General features: G+C 38.0%; 1 protein-coding gene across 3 annotated transcripts in view; it reads left to right on the plus strand.

Moving 5' to 3' along the window:
* Positions 1–16,758, plus strand: part of TPD52L1 (TPD52 like 1) — a 161,638-nt gene that overhangs the window by 78,880 nt on the left and 66,000 nt on the right. For all 3 annotated transcript variants that reach the window (XM_027848613.1, XM_027848614.1, XM_027848615.1), the window contains exon 2: positions 11,167–11,282. In XM_027848613.1, coding sequence (XP_027704414.1) covers positions 11,167–11,282 — 116 coding nt within the window. The remainder of the gene's footprint in view (positions 1–11,166; positions 11,283–16,758) is intronic.

Here is a 16,758-nt window from a genome sequence, read left to right on the forward strand (position 1 = left end):
CAACAGGTAAAAGGTTTCTTAATGCTTAGTGAACAAAAATTAATTAAAAATTAAACATACAATGAATCCGAGGTGTTTCTGGTAGCATTTGCCCATGTTGTATCCTCCAACCTCATTCCAGCCATGGTTCTGAACACAAAATAGGTGCACTTTGCATTGCGCATGCCCTCAGGCCACACTATGCCAAGGAATGCTGCCAAATCACAAATCACTAGTGGAAGAAGTTTAACAAGCCCTGGTGTAGTGAGTAGAGTGCCAGGCCTAATGTCAGGGAAACTCATCTTCCTGAGTTCAGATCTGGCCTCAGATACTTACTAGCTCTGTGACCCTGGGCAAGTCACTTAACTCTGTTTGCCTCAGTTTCCTCATCTGCAAAATGATCTAGAGAAGGTAATGACAAACTACTCCAGTATCTTTGCCAAGAAAACCCCAAATGGCGTCATGAAGAGTTGTTGGACACGACTGAACAACAACAACTTTGTAATTTAACATCAAGTTAGTGTTGATAAGACTTGTGCATTTCATTTTTAGGCTGCCAGTACTCCCTAAAAATGGGAATATCTGGTCTAGATCCCAGTATTACTTCTCTTAGGCCACCTATTTGGCCTTACTTGGAGGAAGGTAAACTGTCTCTTCATGTTGAATCCTTCTCATTTTGGATTCACAACCTTGGGGCTTGAACTAAACCAGATTAGCTTTTGGGTTTAAAGTGGCAGTTTGTTGTGACATTAAGCACTAGGATACCAGTATCACATATTTCTTCCTGCTGGAATGATTTAAACCAGGGGTGGGTTTAAAACCAGGATTTAAACCAGGACCCCTCTAGGTCCTCAAGAGCAGCCCTTTGACTGAATCCAAACTTTACAGAACAAATCCCCTTAATAAAAAGATTTGTTCTGTAAAACTTGGACTCAGTCAAAAGGCCGCCCTGGGGACCTGGAATGCTACATGTGACCTGGAAGTCGCAAGTTCTTCACCCCTGATTTAAACTTTGTCAGGGAGTATCCTACTCATTACAAGAGTTAGGCAGCTGTCTATTTTATATAATTTTATGATCTCTCTTAAGTTTTTGCCATTCTGCAGGGTAGCTGAAATTCCAGCTACAGGTCTCCACCACTTACCTTCATTATTTGGGTTGAGGAGAATATTGTGTTAGTTAAAACACTAACAGACTTAGGGTAACATGATAACCATCTTTTAAGTATCTGAAGGGCTGTCATTTAGATGATTGATTAGACTTGTTTTCCCTGACACTCAAGTTCAGAACCAGGAATAGTGGGTTGGAAGTTAGATGGATTAGAAAATTCCTACCTATGTAGATTGGCACCTTCTACAGATTTTAGACTTGTCTCAAGTCCAGTCAAGTAGATAATTTATAAGTGCTTACTTTGTGTCAGGCATTGTGCTCTGGGAATACAAATACAAGGAGAAAGAAAAGCAATTCCTACTCTCAAGGAGCTTACATTCTAATGGGGGGGAGGGATGACAAAAATTATATGCATAGATACATTCAGTATATGTAAAAAGTGGATACATACAAAGGAGTTAAATAAGGAAAGGCTTCATGCAGGTGTTGTTTACTGTGTCTTAAAGAGAAAGGACTGTATGAGGTAGAAGTAAGGAGAGATGACATTCTTGGTATGTGGCATTGTCTGTGAAAAGAAAGGCATGAGAAATAGAGAGAAGACAAATTTGGCCGGATTGGAAGTAGAACAATGTCCACTGAGGTTGGAAAGATAGGTTGGGACCATAATGTGAAGAAATTTGATAGTTAGAGAAATTTGTTTTATCTTAATCACTGGAAGTCACTGGGGTTGATTGAGTAGAGGAGTCTAATGGTTAGATTTACTCTTAAGAAAAATTACTTTGGGAGCAGAATGTAGACTTGACTGGGGTTCAGGGAAACCAGTGAGGAGGCTATTAAAATAATCTAGGCAAAAGATGATGAGGGCCTGAACTAAGGTGGTAGCTCTGTGTAAGTAGAGAAGGGCTTAGGTGTGAGATGTTGTGAATGTAGAAATGCTAAGATTTGACAGAGAATGTGTGGTGATGTAGAATTAAGAGCTGGAGATAACACCAAGGTTACAAACTTGGGAGACTGTGGAGTAAGGTAAGCAGAGCCAAGAAAATGATAAACATGGTATAAATGGAGGGGGTGGGGACAACCACCACAAAACAATCAAAAGCAAATGTTGCAAAATAACAAGGAAAAAGCATGGCTCCAAAGAAGATAGGAGAACATCCCACCCCACCCCCAATTCCACTCCTTTGCAAAGATAGGAGGTTCATGGATTGTAGAACATTGCATTTGTTTTTAGACCTTTTATATAGATTGTCGGTTTTGTTATTCCCCGCCTTTTCTCTTTTTCTTAAAAAAAATTATTTGTGCCATAGGTTTGCCTTTTGGGAGGGAGCAGGAGGAAGAATGGTGAGAGAAATTTTTATGTTGTAAAAACAAAAGATAACAGTAAAAATTTTATTTTTTAAAAAAAGGATGAGGACTGAAAAAACCATTAAATTTGAAAATAAATGATTATTGGTAACTTTGAAGAGAAAAGCTTCAGTGGTGGAACTGGAAGCAAGATTACAAAAGTCTGAATAAATGACATGAAATGAACAGGAGGCAATGGCTGTAGACGACTGTTTTCAAGGAGTTTGGCTGAGAAAGGGAGAGGAAAGGTAGGATGAAAGCTTGAAAAGGAGGGCCATAGAGATTAATGAAGTGTAACTGATCACCTACCACCCTTCGAGGTGCTGTGGATTCAAAGATAAAGATGAAATAGTCCCCACCTTCTGAGTACTTTCATTCTATGGAGGGGGGCAGCATGTACATGGAAATGACGCTTGCCTTAGAAATAACACTTTGGCTGTTATATGGAGGATGGATTATAGAGGAGAGCGGGGAGGAAGGATGACCAAATGGAGGGCATGGAAAGTTATTGAAAAATTTCATATTTTGTACCTACCCACCACCCAAAAAAAAGGTAAAAATTGTCAATAATTACTACTCCATATGTCTCACTTTCCCATTTCTGTGAAATTTTTATGAGATTAATGTAGATATTCATTGAGGGCTTCCTTGCTGAAAAAATGAGAAGAATACAGATATATTTTTACAAGTGGTATCCTATAGCTGGCCACATCTTTACAGTCACACAGTAGGTCAAAGGGAACAAAGAATATCAGGTCACCTTGTGCCTTTTTTTTAATATAAAAAACTTTATGTTGGTAGAGGAGAAACCTCTAATGAGGTGTCTCCCATGCATATGTCAAAAATCATATGGCATTCCTTAAAAGATATAACAACAGAGATAACTATTTGATGACCCTCTAATCATTAACATCAATGGAGACATAAACAGAAAGATGAATGCTTGCTAAAGGTATTTGCCACCACTATGGAGGATGTCCAGCGCAAAGTCCAAATCAAAAAGGTATTTCATATATATATATATAGTGATACCTTCATAAAATCTAGATCTGGAAGGGACCTGACAGCCCACTAGTCCAACCCTCTCATTTGTTCGATGAGGAAATTGAAGTTAGGTAAGCAGCAGAGGCAGGATTTGAACCCAGGTTCTCTGATTACAGAGTCAGTGTGCTTTCTCCTATGCCACTTATTATTGTCTAGACACAAAGATAAAAGCAGTCTGTATCCTCAAAAAGCTTAATGTATCTTATGAGCTCTTTGCAGTCATCATTATCCAGTTCCACAAACTAAGCCCCCACTATGTGCTTTGCACTGTGATAGATACTAGGTACACAAAGGTAAAATGGACTATCCCTGGCCTTCCAGGGCAGTTCCACTCTATGAAATGAACACATAGCCCCATTATTCTCTTAATGCTGTCCTGGCCTTCTGCCCAGATGCTACTGCTTGTGTATTTCATTATGCTAATTGTAACAGTCTTGGCATATTGCAGAGCCTCCTAAATGAGATCCATAATCACGTTGAAGAAATCAGTCTATATACACAGTTGGTCAACAAGCATTTATTAAGTACCTCCTGTGTGCCAGGTATTGTGCTAAATGCTGGGGATACAAAGAAAGTCCCCACTACCACCACCAAAGAAAAGGAAGACCCTGCTCTCCAGGAGCTCACAGTCTGAGGGAGACAACACAAGGCAAACAACTATGTACAAACAATATATGTACAGGATAAATTGAAGATACTCAACAAAGAAGGCATTAAGGGGGAATCAGGAAATATTTCTTGTATAAAGTAGAATTTTAGCTGGGACTTAAAGGAAGTTAGAGACACCATGATATGTGAATGAGGAGTGAGAAGATTCCAGACATGGGGAACAGCCAGTAAAAATGCATGAAGAGTGTCTTGTATGAGGAACAGCAAGGAGACCAACATCATTGAATCACAAAGTATGGTATGAGAGGAACTGACTGTAAGGAGTAAGAAGACTGGAAAGACAAGAAGGAGACTAGTTTATAGGCTTTGAACGCTAGACAAAGGACTATAGGAAAAAACAAATGGATAATGAAAGCCAAATTGTTGTGATAGTTAGATAGTCCATGATGCTGGTTCATTAATACATATGGCTTGGATAGACACTGAAAATGGACAATGAGATGATTCCACGACTGAACAGGCAAAAGGAAAGTGGGCTGGAAATTGATATTGTTCTTTTAATAACTCCCAGCTTCAGCCTTAAATAAAACCTCACCTTTTTAATACCAGTGTTCTTCCCAGGTGTAGTCATGAGCCATTGAATACCACAGTCTCTTGAGAATTGAAGATAAAGATCACCCGATAGAAAGATGCATTGGGTATGTGAACAGGTTGCAAAACTTTCTAAACAAGAATTTTTGCAGAAGTGGAGTAGAAGATGTCATTAGAGAAATGTGTGACTAGCAGAAAAAAAAGGATGGGTCATTCATACAGCACTACAGATAACTGAGGGGCAACCTGAGTGCTCTATTGATATCCACACAATATCAAGAGATCTAGAGGAAGACTCCCAGTATATTGTAAAATTGGTTACAGATTTGTGGACTTAAATTGAAATGAGTAGGATAACATCAGCAGGTATTGACAGGTCACAGTTTTGATTGCTGGAGGGAGTACCTTTATTGAAAAAATCACAGATCCATAGAAATAAGAAGTAATGTAAAACTCCATTGGTCATGGCAACTTGATGCCAGGCATAGAATGTTATTTTGGTGAAGAGATTTTGTGCCCTGCTAAGACATAATGGGTCACCCTATGATGGGTAACACGTAAGCTATTAGCATGCATTGACAGATTTGTTATTTGTTAGATTTGTTATTCATATTTGCTAGTTATTAACCATTGCTCTGAAGGGAATAGAAAGGATCATTTGAAGGCTATGAAGGGCCAAAACCTGATGCTTCTTAGTATGAACATCATGAAAACAATAAATGTTTAGGATACAGGATAAGGAACTGAAATGAGTGATGCAAATGCCTGATACAGCCTTCATCCACTTAGCAAGTTTGCTTAAGACCCAGCTGTGTAAATGGATGAATTTATTGTAGATAACCTTTTTTTCTAATTTTTTTGCTGTATATGGGATTGTTTCCTCAGCCCAACTGTTATGTCCATTGTTTAGGGAGTAATTAGGCCATTGTAACCACAAATGGTTAGTCGTTCCAGATGTTTAGTCAAAAGTATATTGAGCTTTTTCAGTGAGCAATAAAATATCACTATATGATGGAAACAATTTGGACATACCCAGAGGAGAGCAACTTCTCAAACCCTTGACCTATGACATATTTGCAGCCGTTCAATATTGTACAGTTGATTTGCTTGCTGATGCTTCCTTTCATCAAACCTGCTTTTATTTCCTTTGATATCTATCTCCATAGTAACTAGGTAACTAGTCATTTACATATTCACTGGCCTGACCTATATTCATCTATCCCTTTTTACCTTTTTCCCCCTTTGGTTTATTTTAAGGTTCTGACTCTGTTTTACTAGCTTATCATTTTTTTTTTTCTCTCTTTGCTTTCTACCCCCACTGCCTTAACTGTACTTTAATCCTTCTACTTGGTATTTTGATATACCTCTCTCTGCCTTTGCAAAGTGAACCTATTGAGTTATGGCATAAACAAATGATTCTGGTTTTCTTCTGTGTCCATGTTTATATGATGCCATTATATCTAGCTACCTGACAGATAAATTAGCAACCATGATAGAAAGTTAATTATGAGGAGGAAAATAAGTCAAAAAAAATTCATTTAGAGGGGCATTCTGAGAAGATGATAGAATAGGTCAGAAAATTCCAGGCTCTACAAATTTCCTCTATAAACAGACAGAATATCACCACAAAATGAACATAGAGCAGCAAAAATAAGCAGTTGTCCTCCTAAGACAACTTGAGAGGATCTCAGAAAAGAGTCAGAACCTCCAAGGGGTGAGGTTTGGCCTGAGTAAAGTACAAACACCTTCAAGCCAACTCCCCTGAATCAACAAGCAGCAGGCCCCGGGGCAGCTACATCTGAAAATAGACTAGCCCTTGGGAAATCGCAGCCTCGGGAACTTTGACCTGATGAACTTTCACTTCACACATTTTTATCTAACAGCAGATGGCTGAATGGGGAAGTCTGGGGGACTCTAGTGTTCCTGGACACCAGGCCTAAGGGTGCTGACCAGACGTGGTCCTTGGCTGTGGCCGTGGGCTAGGAGCAGGCACCATACCTCAGTAAACTCAGTACCAGTACCGCAGGGAGCAAGAATGTTTTCAGGACAGCATGGCTGGGGTAACCATGTACTTGACAAGTATAGAGACTTAAGATTTTGGGATAAGAATTCATTATTTAGGTAAAAAAAAATTATTGGGAAAACTGGAAATCAGTTTTGCAGAAATTGGGCTTAGACTAGTATCTTAAACTATTTACCAAGATAAGGTCAAAATAGATACATGATCTAGATATAAAGAGAGATATTACATGAAAATTTGAAGAACATACTTATTACTTATCAGATTTATGAATAGGTGAACAATTTATAAACAAGAGATGGAGAGCAGAGTGAGGTGTAAATTGATAATTTCAATTACATTAAATTGAAAAAGTTTTATACAAGTAAAACAAATGTAGCCAAGATTGAAAGGAAAGTAGAAAATTGAGGGAGGGGGGATTTATAAAGTTTCTCAGATAAAGGTCCAATATCTCAAATATATAAAAATTTTGTCAAATTTATAAGAGTATGAGTTGTTCTCTAATTGATAAATGGCCAAAGGATATGAACAGGCAGTTTTCTGATGAAGAAATCAAAACCATTTACAATCATATGAAAAAATGTTCTAATCCATTATTGATTAGAGAAATGCAAATTAAAGCAGCCTTTAAATATCATCTTACACCTGTCACAGATTGGCTAAAATTAGGAAAGTGACATGTTGGGAGAGATGTGGAAAAATTGGGACACTAATTCATTGTTGGTGGAATTGTGAACTGATCCAAACTTTTTGGAGAATAGTTAAAAAGCTGCTTATACCCTCTGACCTGGCAATAGCACTAATAGGTTTATTTCCAAAGGTGATTAGGGAAAAATGAAAAGAACTTTAGGTTCTAAAATAATTGTAGCAGCTCTTTTTGTAGTGGCAGAAACTGGAAATTGTGGGGATGCCCATCCATTGGAGAATGGCTGAACAAGTTTGGTATATAATTGTGATGGAATATTACTGTGCTATGAGAAATGATGAACTCAGTGATCTTAGAAAAACATGGATAGAGTTGCGCAAAATAATGAAGAGCAAAATGAGCAGGATCAAGAGAATGTTTTATACAGTAACAGCAATATTGTTTTAAGTGAAGAAGTCATTTTGACTGTTATAAATACCCAAATTAATTACAAAGGACATATGAAGGAAGATGCTATCAGCATTCAGAGATAGAACTAATAAATAGAAGTATGTATAGAATGATTTTACATATATATAGATATTTGTATCTCTATGATGGTGGGGGGGTGGAGAAAAAAAGAAAATAAATTTACAAGAGAGCTTTATTATATATTTAAAAGGAATAGAAAGTTTTACATAATAGATTCACACTTTCATATGCAATCATATTTTTATTGTACAGTGTTACGGAAATGTTTGCTTTATTCCATAAATTTATAATAAAACAGATCAAAATTAAAAAATAAATTAGATTTAAACTCAGATATAGCTAAATAACATTTGACTTAACTAGGGTTGAATGCTTTGTTCAGAGGCATTCCAAATGGACAAAGCCTGAGGGCAGGCTTTCTTATGGAAGGACTTGAAGGGATTTGTGATGTCAGTGAGGAGTGTAATGAGAGAGAGAGGTAAAGAAAGAGAGCCCAGTAAGGAATGAAGATATCAGAAAGGCCCCTCCATCTTTTCTTCTTCTGTCTATTTCTTCTTATCCTTTTTTTTTTTTAAGGCAATTGGGGTTAAGTGACTTATCCAGGGTCGCACAGCTAGTAAGTGTCTTGAGTCCATATTTGAACTCAGGTCCTCCTGACTTCAGGGCTGGTGCTCTATCCACTGTGCCACCTAGGTACCCCATTTCTTATCCTTCTTGTCATTATCTATTTCTTCTTCTCCTCCTCCTCATTCTTCTTGTCCCTGCCCTTCTTATCATTGTCCTTGTTCTATTTCTTCTTCTTCTTCTTCTTCTTCTTCTTCTTCTTCATTGGGCTTTTCTTATGAGAGGTAAGGGAGAAGGAAAAGAAATAGCTCCTATTACATGTCAGGCACTATGCTAAGTGATTTACAAATATTATTTCATCTGATCCTCACAACAACTCTGTGAGGAAGATGATGTTAACCCCATTTTACAGTTTAAACCGAGGCAAACAGAAGTTGTGATTTGCCTAAGGTCACATAGCTAGTGAGTGTCTGTAGCTGGATTCTAACTCAGGTCTTCCTGACTCTAGACCCAGTACTCCATCTGTTTCATCATCTAATTACCTCTAGGTAGCCATGAGAAGGATTCTGCTGACTAAATTCATTTGCCACTTTCCACTTGTGAATTTTCTTTTGTCAAAAGATTTTTGATTTTTTTCTTCCTTTATTAGAAGGAAGAAACCGATATTTTGTAATGTCTTTGCCATTTAAAGCAGAGTAACTAATTATCTTGAAAGGCAGTGTGATGTAGTGGGTTAGAGAACTGGCTTTTAAGCCAGAAAGACTTAGGTTCAAGTTCTGCCCCATGATTTATAGCTGGCTGTGTGATCCTGAGCAAGTCCTAAGCCTCTAAATGCTCTTGGTCAGTGGTGTCAAACTCAAATAGAAACAGATCTCTGCAGGCCATATTGACTTGAAAAATTACAGATTAGCATTATCTATGTTGTATTATTGTGTATTTTGTTAAAAATTTCCTAATTACATTTTTTTTTTGCTTTTTGATGAGGCAATTGGGGTTAAGTGACTTGCCCAGAGTCACACAGCTAGTGAGTGTTATGTGCCTGAGGCCAGATTTGAACTCGGGTTGTCCTGACTCCAGGGCCAGTGCACTATCCACTGCACCACCCAGCTGCCCCTCAGAATTACATTTTAATCTGGTTCTGGCAGCTGAGGACTGTTGTGGGCACCATGGAGCCTGCATGTTTGACTACTCTGACCTAGGTAGCTCTCTAAGTCTGTAAGTTTCAGAAAAGGTGCCAATTTATTGTATTGATAGGAGTTTCTTATACCAATGAAATCACAGATGCCCAGTCTCTATCTGAACAAATTGATATTTACTAAAATGGTTGGGACTCTACAGTAAAAAAAAAAAAAGCCAAAATGTAAGGTTGAGCATTTAGATCTATCTTAATTAAATATTAACACTGTCCTTATGTTGCTGTGTCAGACTGAAGTACAACATCAAGGAAATGAGAACATTCTTGGAACAGTAAACAGGCCAATTTGGTAGGAATATCAAGTCAGTAAGGGATAATAATAGGAAGTGAGTCTGTAAATATAAGTTGGAGCCAAGTTGTGTGAAGGGCTTTAAAACCAAACAAAGGAGGTTGTATTTTATCCCAGAGGTAATAGGGAATTACTGATGTTTCTTGATCTGTGGAGTGCCTTGGTCAGATTTGTGTTATAGGAATATCACTTTGGCATCTGTGTGGACAATGGTTTGTAGAGGATAGGGACTTGAGATAGGAACGCCAGTTAAGAGGCTACTGCAGAGGATCCATTAGAAAGTGTGAAGGCCGTGGGAACACAGAGGAGGGGATAGATATTGTGGGAGTAAAATCAATAAGAATTGGTAACTGATTGGATATGAAGGGTGAAGAAGAATGACATGTTAAGGATGACCCTGAGGTTGTCAACCAGGTTGACTACAAAGATGGTGATGTTTCAACAGAAATAGCAAAGTTAGGAAAAGGGATGGGGTTTGTGGGAAATATAATCAGTTCTCTTTTGGATGTATTGAGTTTGAGATGCCTATAGGATATCCTGGGGCTGTTGTCCAGCAGGTGCAGTGGGGAGAGAGATTAAGGCTAGAGAATCAACATACATTGATAAGATAGCTGATACTGTTGCTATGTTGATGCCAATAGAGTGATATAGGTACCAAGACAGTCATAGATAATGCCTTGCTACAAACCGGACACCATCAACATCTGTGGAATCAAAGCTAAGCCAGTAGCCTTGTTAGGCCAGCTGTACATAGACAGCCATGTGTTATGGGCCAGGATACCCTTGGAACTGGGAAGATTTGAGTTAACCTCATACTCCCGTAAAACCAGATGAGACTGTTTTAAATGAAGAAGTCACGTGGTGGATCTGAGGCAGTTTGAGTTAACTTTGTACCCAGGTGGGTTGATTTGGGATCCAGCTGTGGAGCCTTTGGGAAAGAAAACTATAAAAGGTGTTCAGACTTAGGCAGGGAGCTTCTGAGACTCCAGGGAGGCTTTCCTTTTTGACTGCTTTTAATTCTCTTGCTGGTATATTTTACTTGCGTTTATTTTTACTTTTTAATTACCTTGGGAACTGCTTTTACTTTAGGTGGGTCAGTGGGATTGTATATGTTTTTATTAAAGGAAATGATTGTTTCAACTCTTGAACATGACTGAGACACCTTGGATTATTAACTGGATAGTAGTCCACTTTCCTACTTTGCTTTGATTTTGTAGACTAATTTTCTTTTCTTAACTCTGTTTTTAACTCTTTCATTAATTCTGTTAATATCTTAATTGATCCTCTTTTATCTTCATCCTTCAAGGTTTATTGGAGACTGATCCACTGCATGAACCTGATGAAGAAACCATCTCTCATATTGACCTCAGTAGTATGATATCCGAAGAAGAAAGAGAAGAGTTGAAAACTGAACTAGTTAAGGTAAGCTCAGTTAAACCCCTCAGTGTTCATATTTCTACCTTTAGAACTTGCAAGTTATTATTAGTACAATGAAGTTCACACGCTGTAATTATTTTGTCCTTCACTTAATACAATTTTACAGACTAGCGTACTGTAAAATGAGTCATTTTGCCAGATTAATTCTCAACCCTGATTGTCCATTGTCAGGTTGACTATAGAGGTAAAATGAATGGTTGAGCTGTTTTAGCAAACAGTAGTAATTAGTTGTAAATTTGAACCATTTATTATACTATGGAATAATGAATCACTAAAATGACTATGGAATTCATTCAGTATTATGACTTTCAGCATTGGTGCTCACTATCCTTTTAAAAAAAAAAGTAGTCCTTGTTTTAGGTCAGCTATTGCTTAGAGTATTTGGAGAGGATTTTTTTTTTCTTAAAACAACAGAATAACAAGTTGTGCCCTATTCAGCAAGACAACAAAAACTCAGGCGATGCAGTTCACAAGGAAGAGCTAAACCTTATGGTTAATTAAAAGGCCCTAGTAAATAACAAAGTCAATGAATAAACTTAAAGTTCATGGACATATTTAAAATACTAAGTCTTCAACATCTACCCACCCAGTATCCATTCAAAATAGGCATGGCACAAAAGAGAGTGAGTTTTTGTATCTGTGGCTTTAAAAGTTTGAGACCTACAAAAATATTTATAACAGCCCTTGTGGTGGCAAAGAATTGGAAATTGAGGGGAAACCCATCAATTGGGGAATAACTAAACAAGTTGTCACATATGATTGTGATGGAATACCATTGTGCTAAAAGAAGTGATGAGCGGGATGTTTTCAGAAAAACCTGGAAAGACTTATAGGAACTGATGCAAAGTGAAGTGAGCAGAACCAGGAAAACATTGTACCCAATAATAGCAATTGTATTTATTGTAATGTATTGTAGCGATGATCAAATGTGAAAGATTTAGCTACTCTGATCAAAGCAGTGATCTAAGATAATTCCAAAGGACTTAAGATTAAAAAATTCTGTCCACCTCCAGAGAGATTAATGGATGAAGTCTGAGTGTAGATTGAAGCATAATTTTTATCACTTTCCTTATGTTTCTTTTTTTTGTTTGTTTGTTTGGTTTTTTTTGTTGTTTTTTTTTTTTGGCAACATAGCTAATATGGTAATATGTTTTGCCTAACTTCACCTGTATAGTTGACCTCAAGTTCCTGGGGCACAGAGGAAGAGAATTTGGAACTCTGAATTTAAAAAGAATGAATATAAAAAATAAATAATGTAAAAGGAAAATAAAGAATGAAAGTATGAGACCCATGCTATAGTTTTACCCACTTATATCTTCCATGTTACCACCCATCATAATTTTTCCCCCGAAGAGCCCTTGTTTGTCTCCTGGGTAGAACTGCAAAGTAGGTGAAGTTTGTCTTTCATGCCTTCTCTCTTTAATATCTATAACCCCTTCCTACCTTCTAGTATATATATATTCTATCCTTCAAGCACCCGGAACCTTATAAATGTCTTCTGGCTATGCAAAGCACCCTACTACTTCTGGAATCCAAGCTCCTAGGCTGGTAGATCTCACGTCTAAGGAAACCAGGTCATAAAATAATGTTTAGTAAATTGTGACTGTTAAACAGGCTTAATCCTTTCAGGGATTGTTTGCTTTCTTAAAGGGGGAACTTGCTAACCCAAATGTGTCTAATTAGTTGAAAGTATTGTGGGGAGTATTGTGGGGAGTATTTTTAAGCAGGGATTGAAGAATGAATCAGTCTTTATATCAGCCTTCTATATTGAACCTGCCACAGACCATACTTCATCCCATACAACTATCCACCGGGGTCAAGCAGTCAGGAGTATGGTAGGTAGTTTGTCAGGATTCTTGTTTAGGGAACAATGATCAAATCAGTTATTGCTATCGATACTTGAAGGGTAATCTACTTTCCCTGTGGCTCCATAATTGCCCTGGCCAAAGCTCTATTCCCTGGCTTCTACTACTCTATGTAAAGTGTTTTCTCTCTAGTGCAGAACTTGTTAACTTGGGGCCTGTTGACTTCTGGGGATAGATTTTAGGGAGTCTTGAATTTAGATAAAGGGAAAAAAAACCTACTTATTTATTTACAATAATCCATGAACCCTTTTCAACAAAAACAACAAGAAAAAATGGGTTGTAAACACCAGAAATTTAGCATTTGTCTGTTATTTAAAAACATTTTTCTGGAAAGGGCGCCAGATTGCTGAAGGGGGTCCAAGACATGAAAAAGTTAACATCCGCTACTCTAGTAGAGTATAAGATTTTTGAGAATAGGGGCTAGCTTGCTTATTTGTATTTCTAGTGCTCAGTACAATGTCTGGCTCATAGTAGGCACTTAATAAATGCTTTCTTATATATGAAGTAAACCTTCCAAGTGCCCATTGCTCACTCTGAGCCTCTGCCTCTCAAGTCATTGTAGGTAAATTAGCTTATCTGGTTACCTAGGAATGTAACCTTGTCTTCTCACACTGAGAACTGAGTAAGCACTTAATAAATAAATGTTTGTTGAATTAAAGTGAATGAAACATAACAATTATAAAGGCCATGGGAACTTTTCTTGTATCTTCTCAAAAACTGACTTTTGTGTTTATCCTTTTAAAAACTTTTTTTAAAGGAGTGTTATTTTGTTATTCAGCAAAATCGATGATAATTGTGATTTTACACATAGTGAATCCTTATATTACCTCTTTATCTGTAAGCAGATTCTAACATGGCTATACAAAATGCTTTAATTGCTCTTAACAGAGTAGATCTTTTCATACTATGCCATCATGACTTCATGAAAGGGATAAATACATTGCCTTTTGAGATTAGTTCCTTTTTAGCCTATTTAAAGCTGCTGAGAACATAGGTTTACAAAGAGGGGAAGAAGACTGTTTCATAGCCATAGACTTCACTGTGTTCTAGTCATTCATCTTCTCCTTACGTGCTACTGTGTGCATTTCTTTGAGCGGTTTCGCTTTGTCAGGTACTAATCGGCAGAAACAGTATTAGAACCAAAGTCCTCTGACTGAAGAATGCTTAGCTTTTTCCAATGGTACTCGCTGCCTCTTGAACTAGTACCTCTGGTGTGAGGGTTTTCCAGTCCCTTTTCAGGGATGCTCGTCCACCTTTGGTGTCCACCTGACTCTGACCTGTGGCTCCAAGAATCTGTATCGCATGCATCGGCCACACCCCATCTCTACAGATGGGCTGAACCGAGTTAAGGGTAACTGACAGTCCTCATACCTGTCAGTGAGGTAGGAAGATGTTTACCCCAAGCATGCCCCAGTAGAATGGGGGGATGAAAACAGTTTATTCGAATGGCCAAGAAGATGGCTTAAGCAAGCACTGTGGAATGCTTAGAGCTTGCTTAGACATCAAAGATGCCAAGGTCATCCATTGCATCCTGGGCCATTGCCAGTCATCCTGACTTTTGTCTTGCCTACTGGACTTTGACTCTGGAAGAGAGAATGAGGCTGATGGCTTTGTGTAACTCTGCCACACTTAAATCTAGCTCACACGAGTCAAGACATCACCCCATGATGTTATTGGTCCTCTTTGAAAACGAGGGACAAACAACAACTCTGTGCAAATGGGGCCTAGAGAAGGAGTATGCATAGTTTAGTACAAATTTACTTTGGGGAAAAAATAACTGACAGTGGGCATATCTGACTGTGAATCAATGGGATCACCCTTATACTCAAAATATAACCTGGACCTAAGAATTTTCATTAAGAATAAAAAAAAAAAAAACGCATGTTCAGACAAACTGACAAAACCACTTGCTCTTTTCTTGTTACTACTTAGATCACACTTCATATAGGATCTAAACATCATTCATTCCTTCACTACATATGTTTCATTGCCTATTGTATGCCACGCTAGTCTTTGGGGATGCAGAGAAAAAAGTGAACTAGTACTTGCTCTCAGGGAACTTGCCTTATATTGTGGGAGATAGGAAAAAAGATGTATACTAACATTTAAATGTAAAATAGAGAAAGTAATTTTGGGGTGGGAAGTGGAATTTTTTTGTCTAAGTCATAGCAAATACGTGCTATGTACATAGTACAGTTATTAGGCAGTAGTCCTTTCAACTCATGTGAGTTTCTTAACTTTTGACAGAAAATTTTCGATTTCTAGCCAGTTAATAAATATTTATTAAGCCCCTACAATGTACCAGATGTTATGCTAAGGCCTGGGCATACAAATATGAAAAAGATAGTCCCTTCAGTCAAGGAGCTTACCATCTAATGGGGGAAGCTGAAAAGGTCAGGAGAAAGGAAGGTAGCCAGCAAGGGGACATGATGGAGAGGTCTAAAGGCGTGCAAGTGGGAAATGTGGAAATGGCAGGCCTGGGCACTTTTCCTAAGCGGAGGTTCTAGGAAGAGCTCTTTACTTTTACCTTCCAATCTGAGGGGTCCCAGGGCCAGAGAGGATGTATGAGGTGTGAGCATGTGATCTTCCAGGATGATGAGGTTCCTGGGGGCATGATGGAGAAATCCAAAGGAGTATAGTTGGGAGGGAATTAATAAATGAATACAGATTTTCTAGTCATTACTAAAGTATCTGAACAGGTTTTGGTAATATATTACCAAGTGCTTAGAATTTCACAGTGGAAGCAAAGCAATAGAAGAGTCTCTGGAAAACAATCCAGTTTAGATAATCAATATTGGGATCCTAAACTTAGATCTAGAAGAGATCTAGGAGGTCATCTGGCATAATCTCCTCATTTTATAGATGAGGAAATTGTCTCATAGTGGTTAAATGAGTTGCCCAAGGTCACAGACAAACAGTAGTACATGCAGAGTCAGGAACCCAGATTCTCTGATGCCAACTAAACTAGTCAATTAAGGAAATACCGTGAGTATGATTTCCTTGGATTTTAGCAAAGCTTTTGAAAAATTACTTCATGCTATTAAATATATTCAAATAGATTCAGAACTATTGGCATGGCCAGACTGAAAGAGTAAGTTGTGAATAGTTCAGTGGCAGCATGGCAACAGGTCTCTAATGGGAGTTCCCCAGGGATCTGAGCAAAAGCTTTAAACTGTTTAACACTTTGTCAGTGATTTTGACCTAGGCATAGGCAATATAATATACACAACAGATTTGCAGATGACACAACATAAGAAGAGATGGCTAACATACTAGATGAGAGAGTCAGGATACAAAAGGTTTTTGATAGGCTAGATCATTGGGCTGAATCTAATAAGATGATATTTAGTATGAATCAACATTTTGCACTTGTGTACAAGAAATCATCTTCATAAGTATGGGATGAGGAAGACGTGGTTAGACAACAGTTAATCTGAAAAAGATAAGGGGAGTTTCATTGGATTCACAAACTCAGTAAAAGTTGGCAGTGTCACGTGGCAGCCACAAAAGTTCATGTGGTCTTTGGTTGCATTAAGGAGGGGCATAGCGTTTTCGGGAAGAAGGAGATGATAGTTCTACTTTATTCCACCCTCATT

This window comes from Vombatus ursinus, unplaced genomic scaffold (genome assembly GCF_900497805.2).
Source record: "Vombatus ursinus unplaced genomic scaffold, bare-nosed wombat genome assembly UNPS02006779.1, whole genome shotgun sequence".
In the NCBI taxonomy this organism is placed as follows: domain Eukaryota; kingdom Metazoa; phylum Chordata; class Mammalia; order Diprotodontia; family Vombatidae; genus Vombatus; species Vombatus ursinus.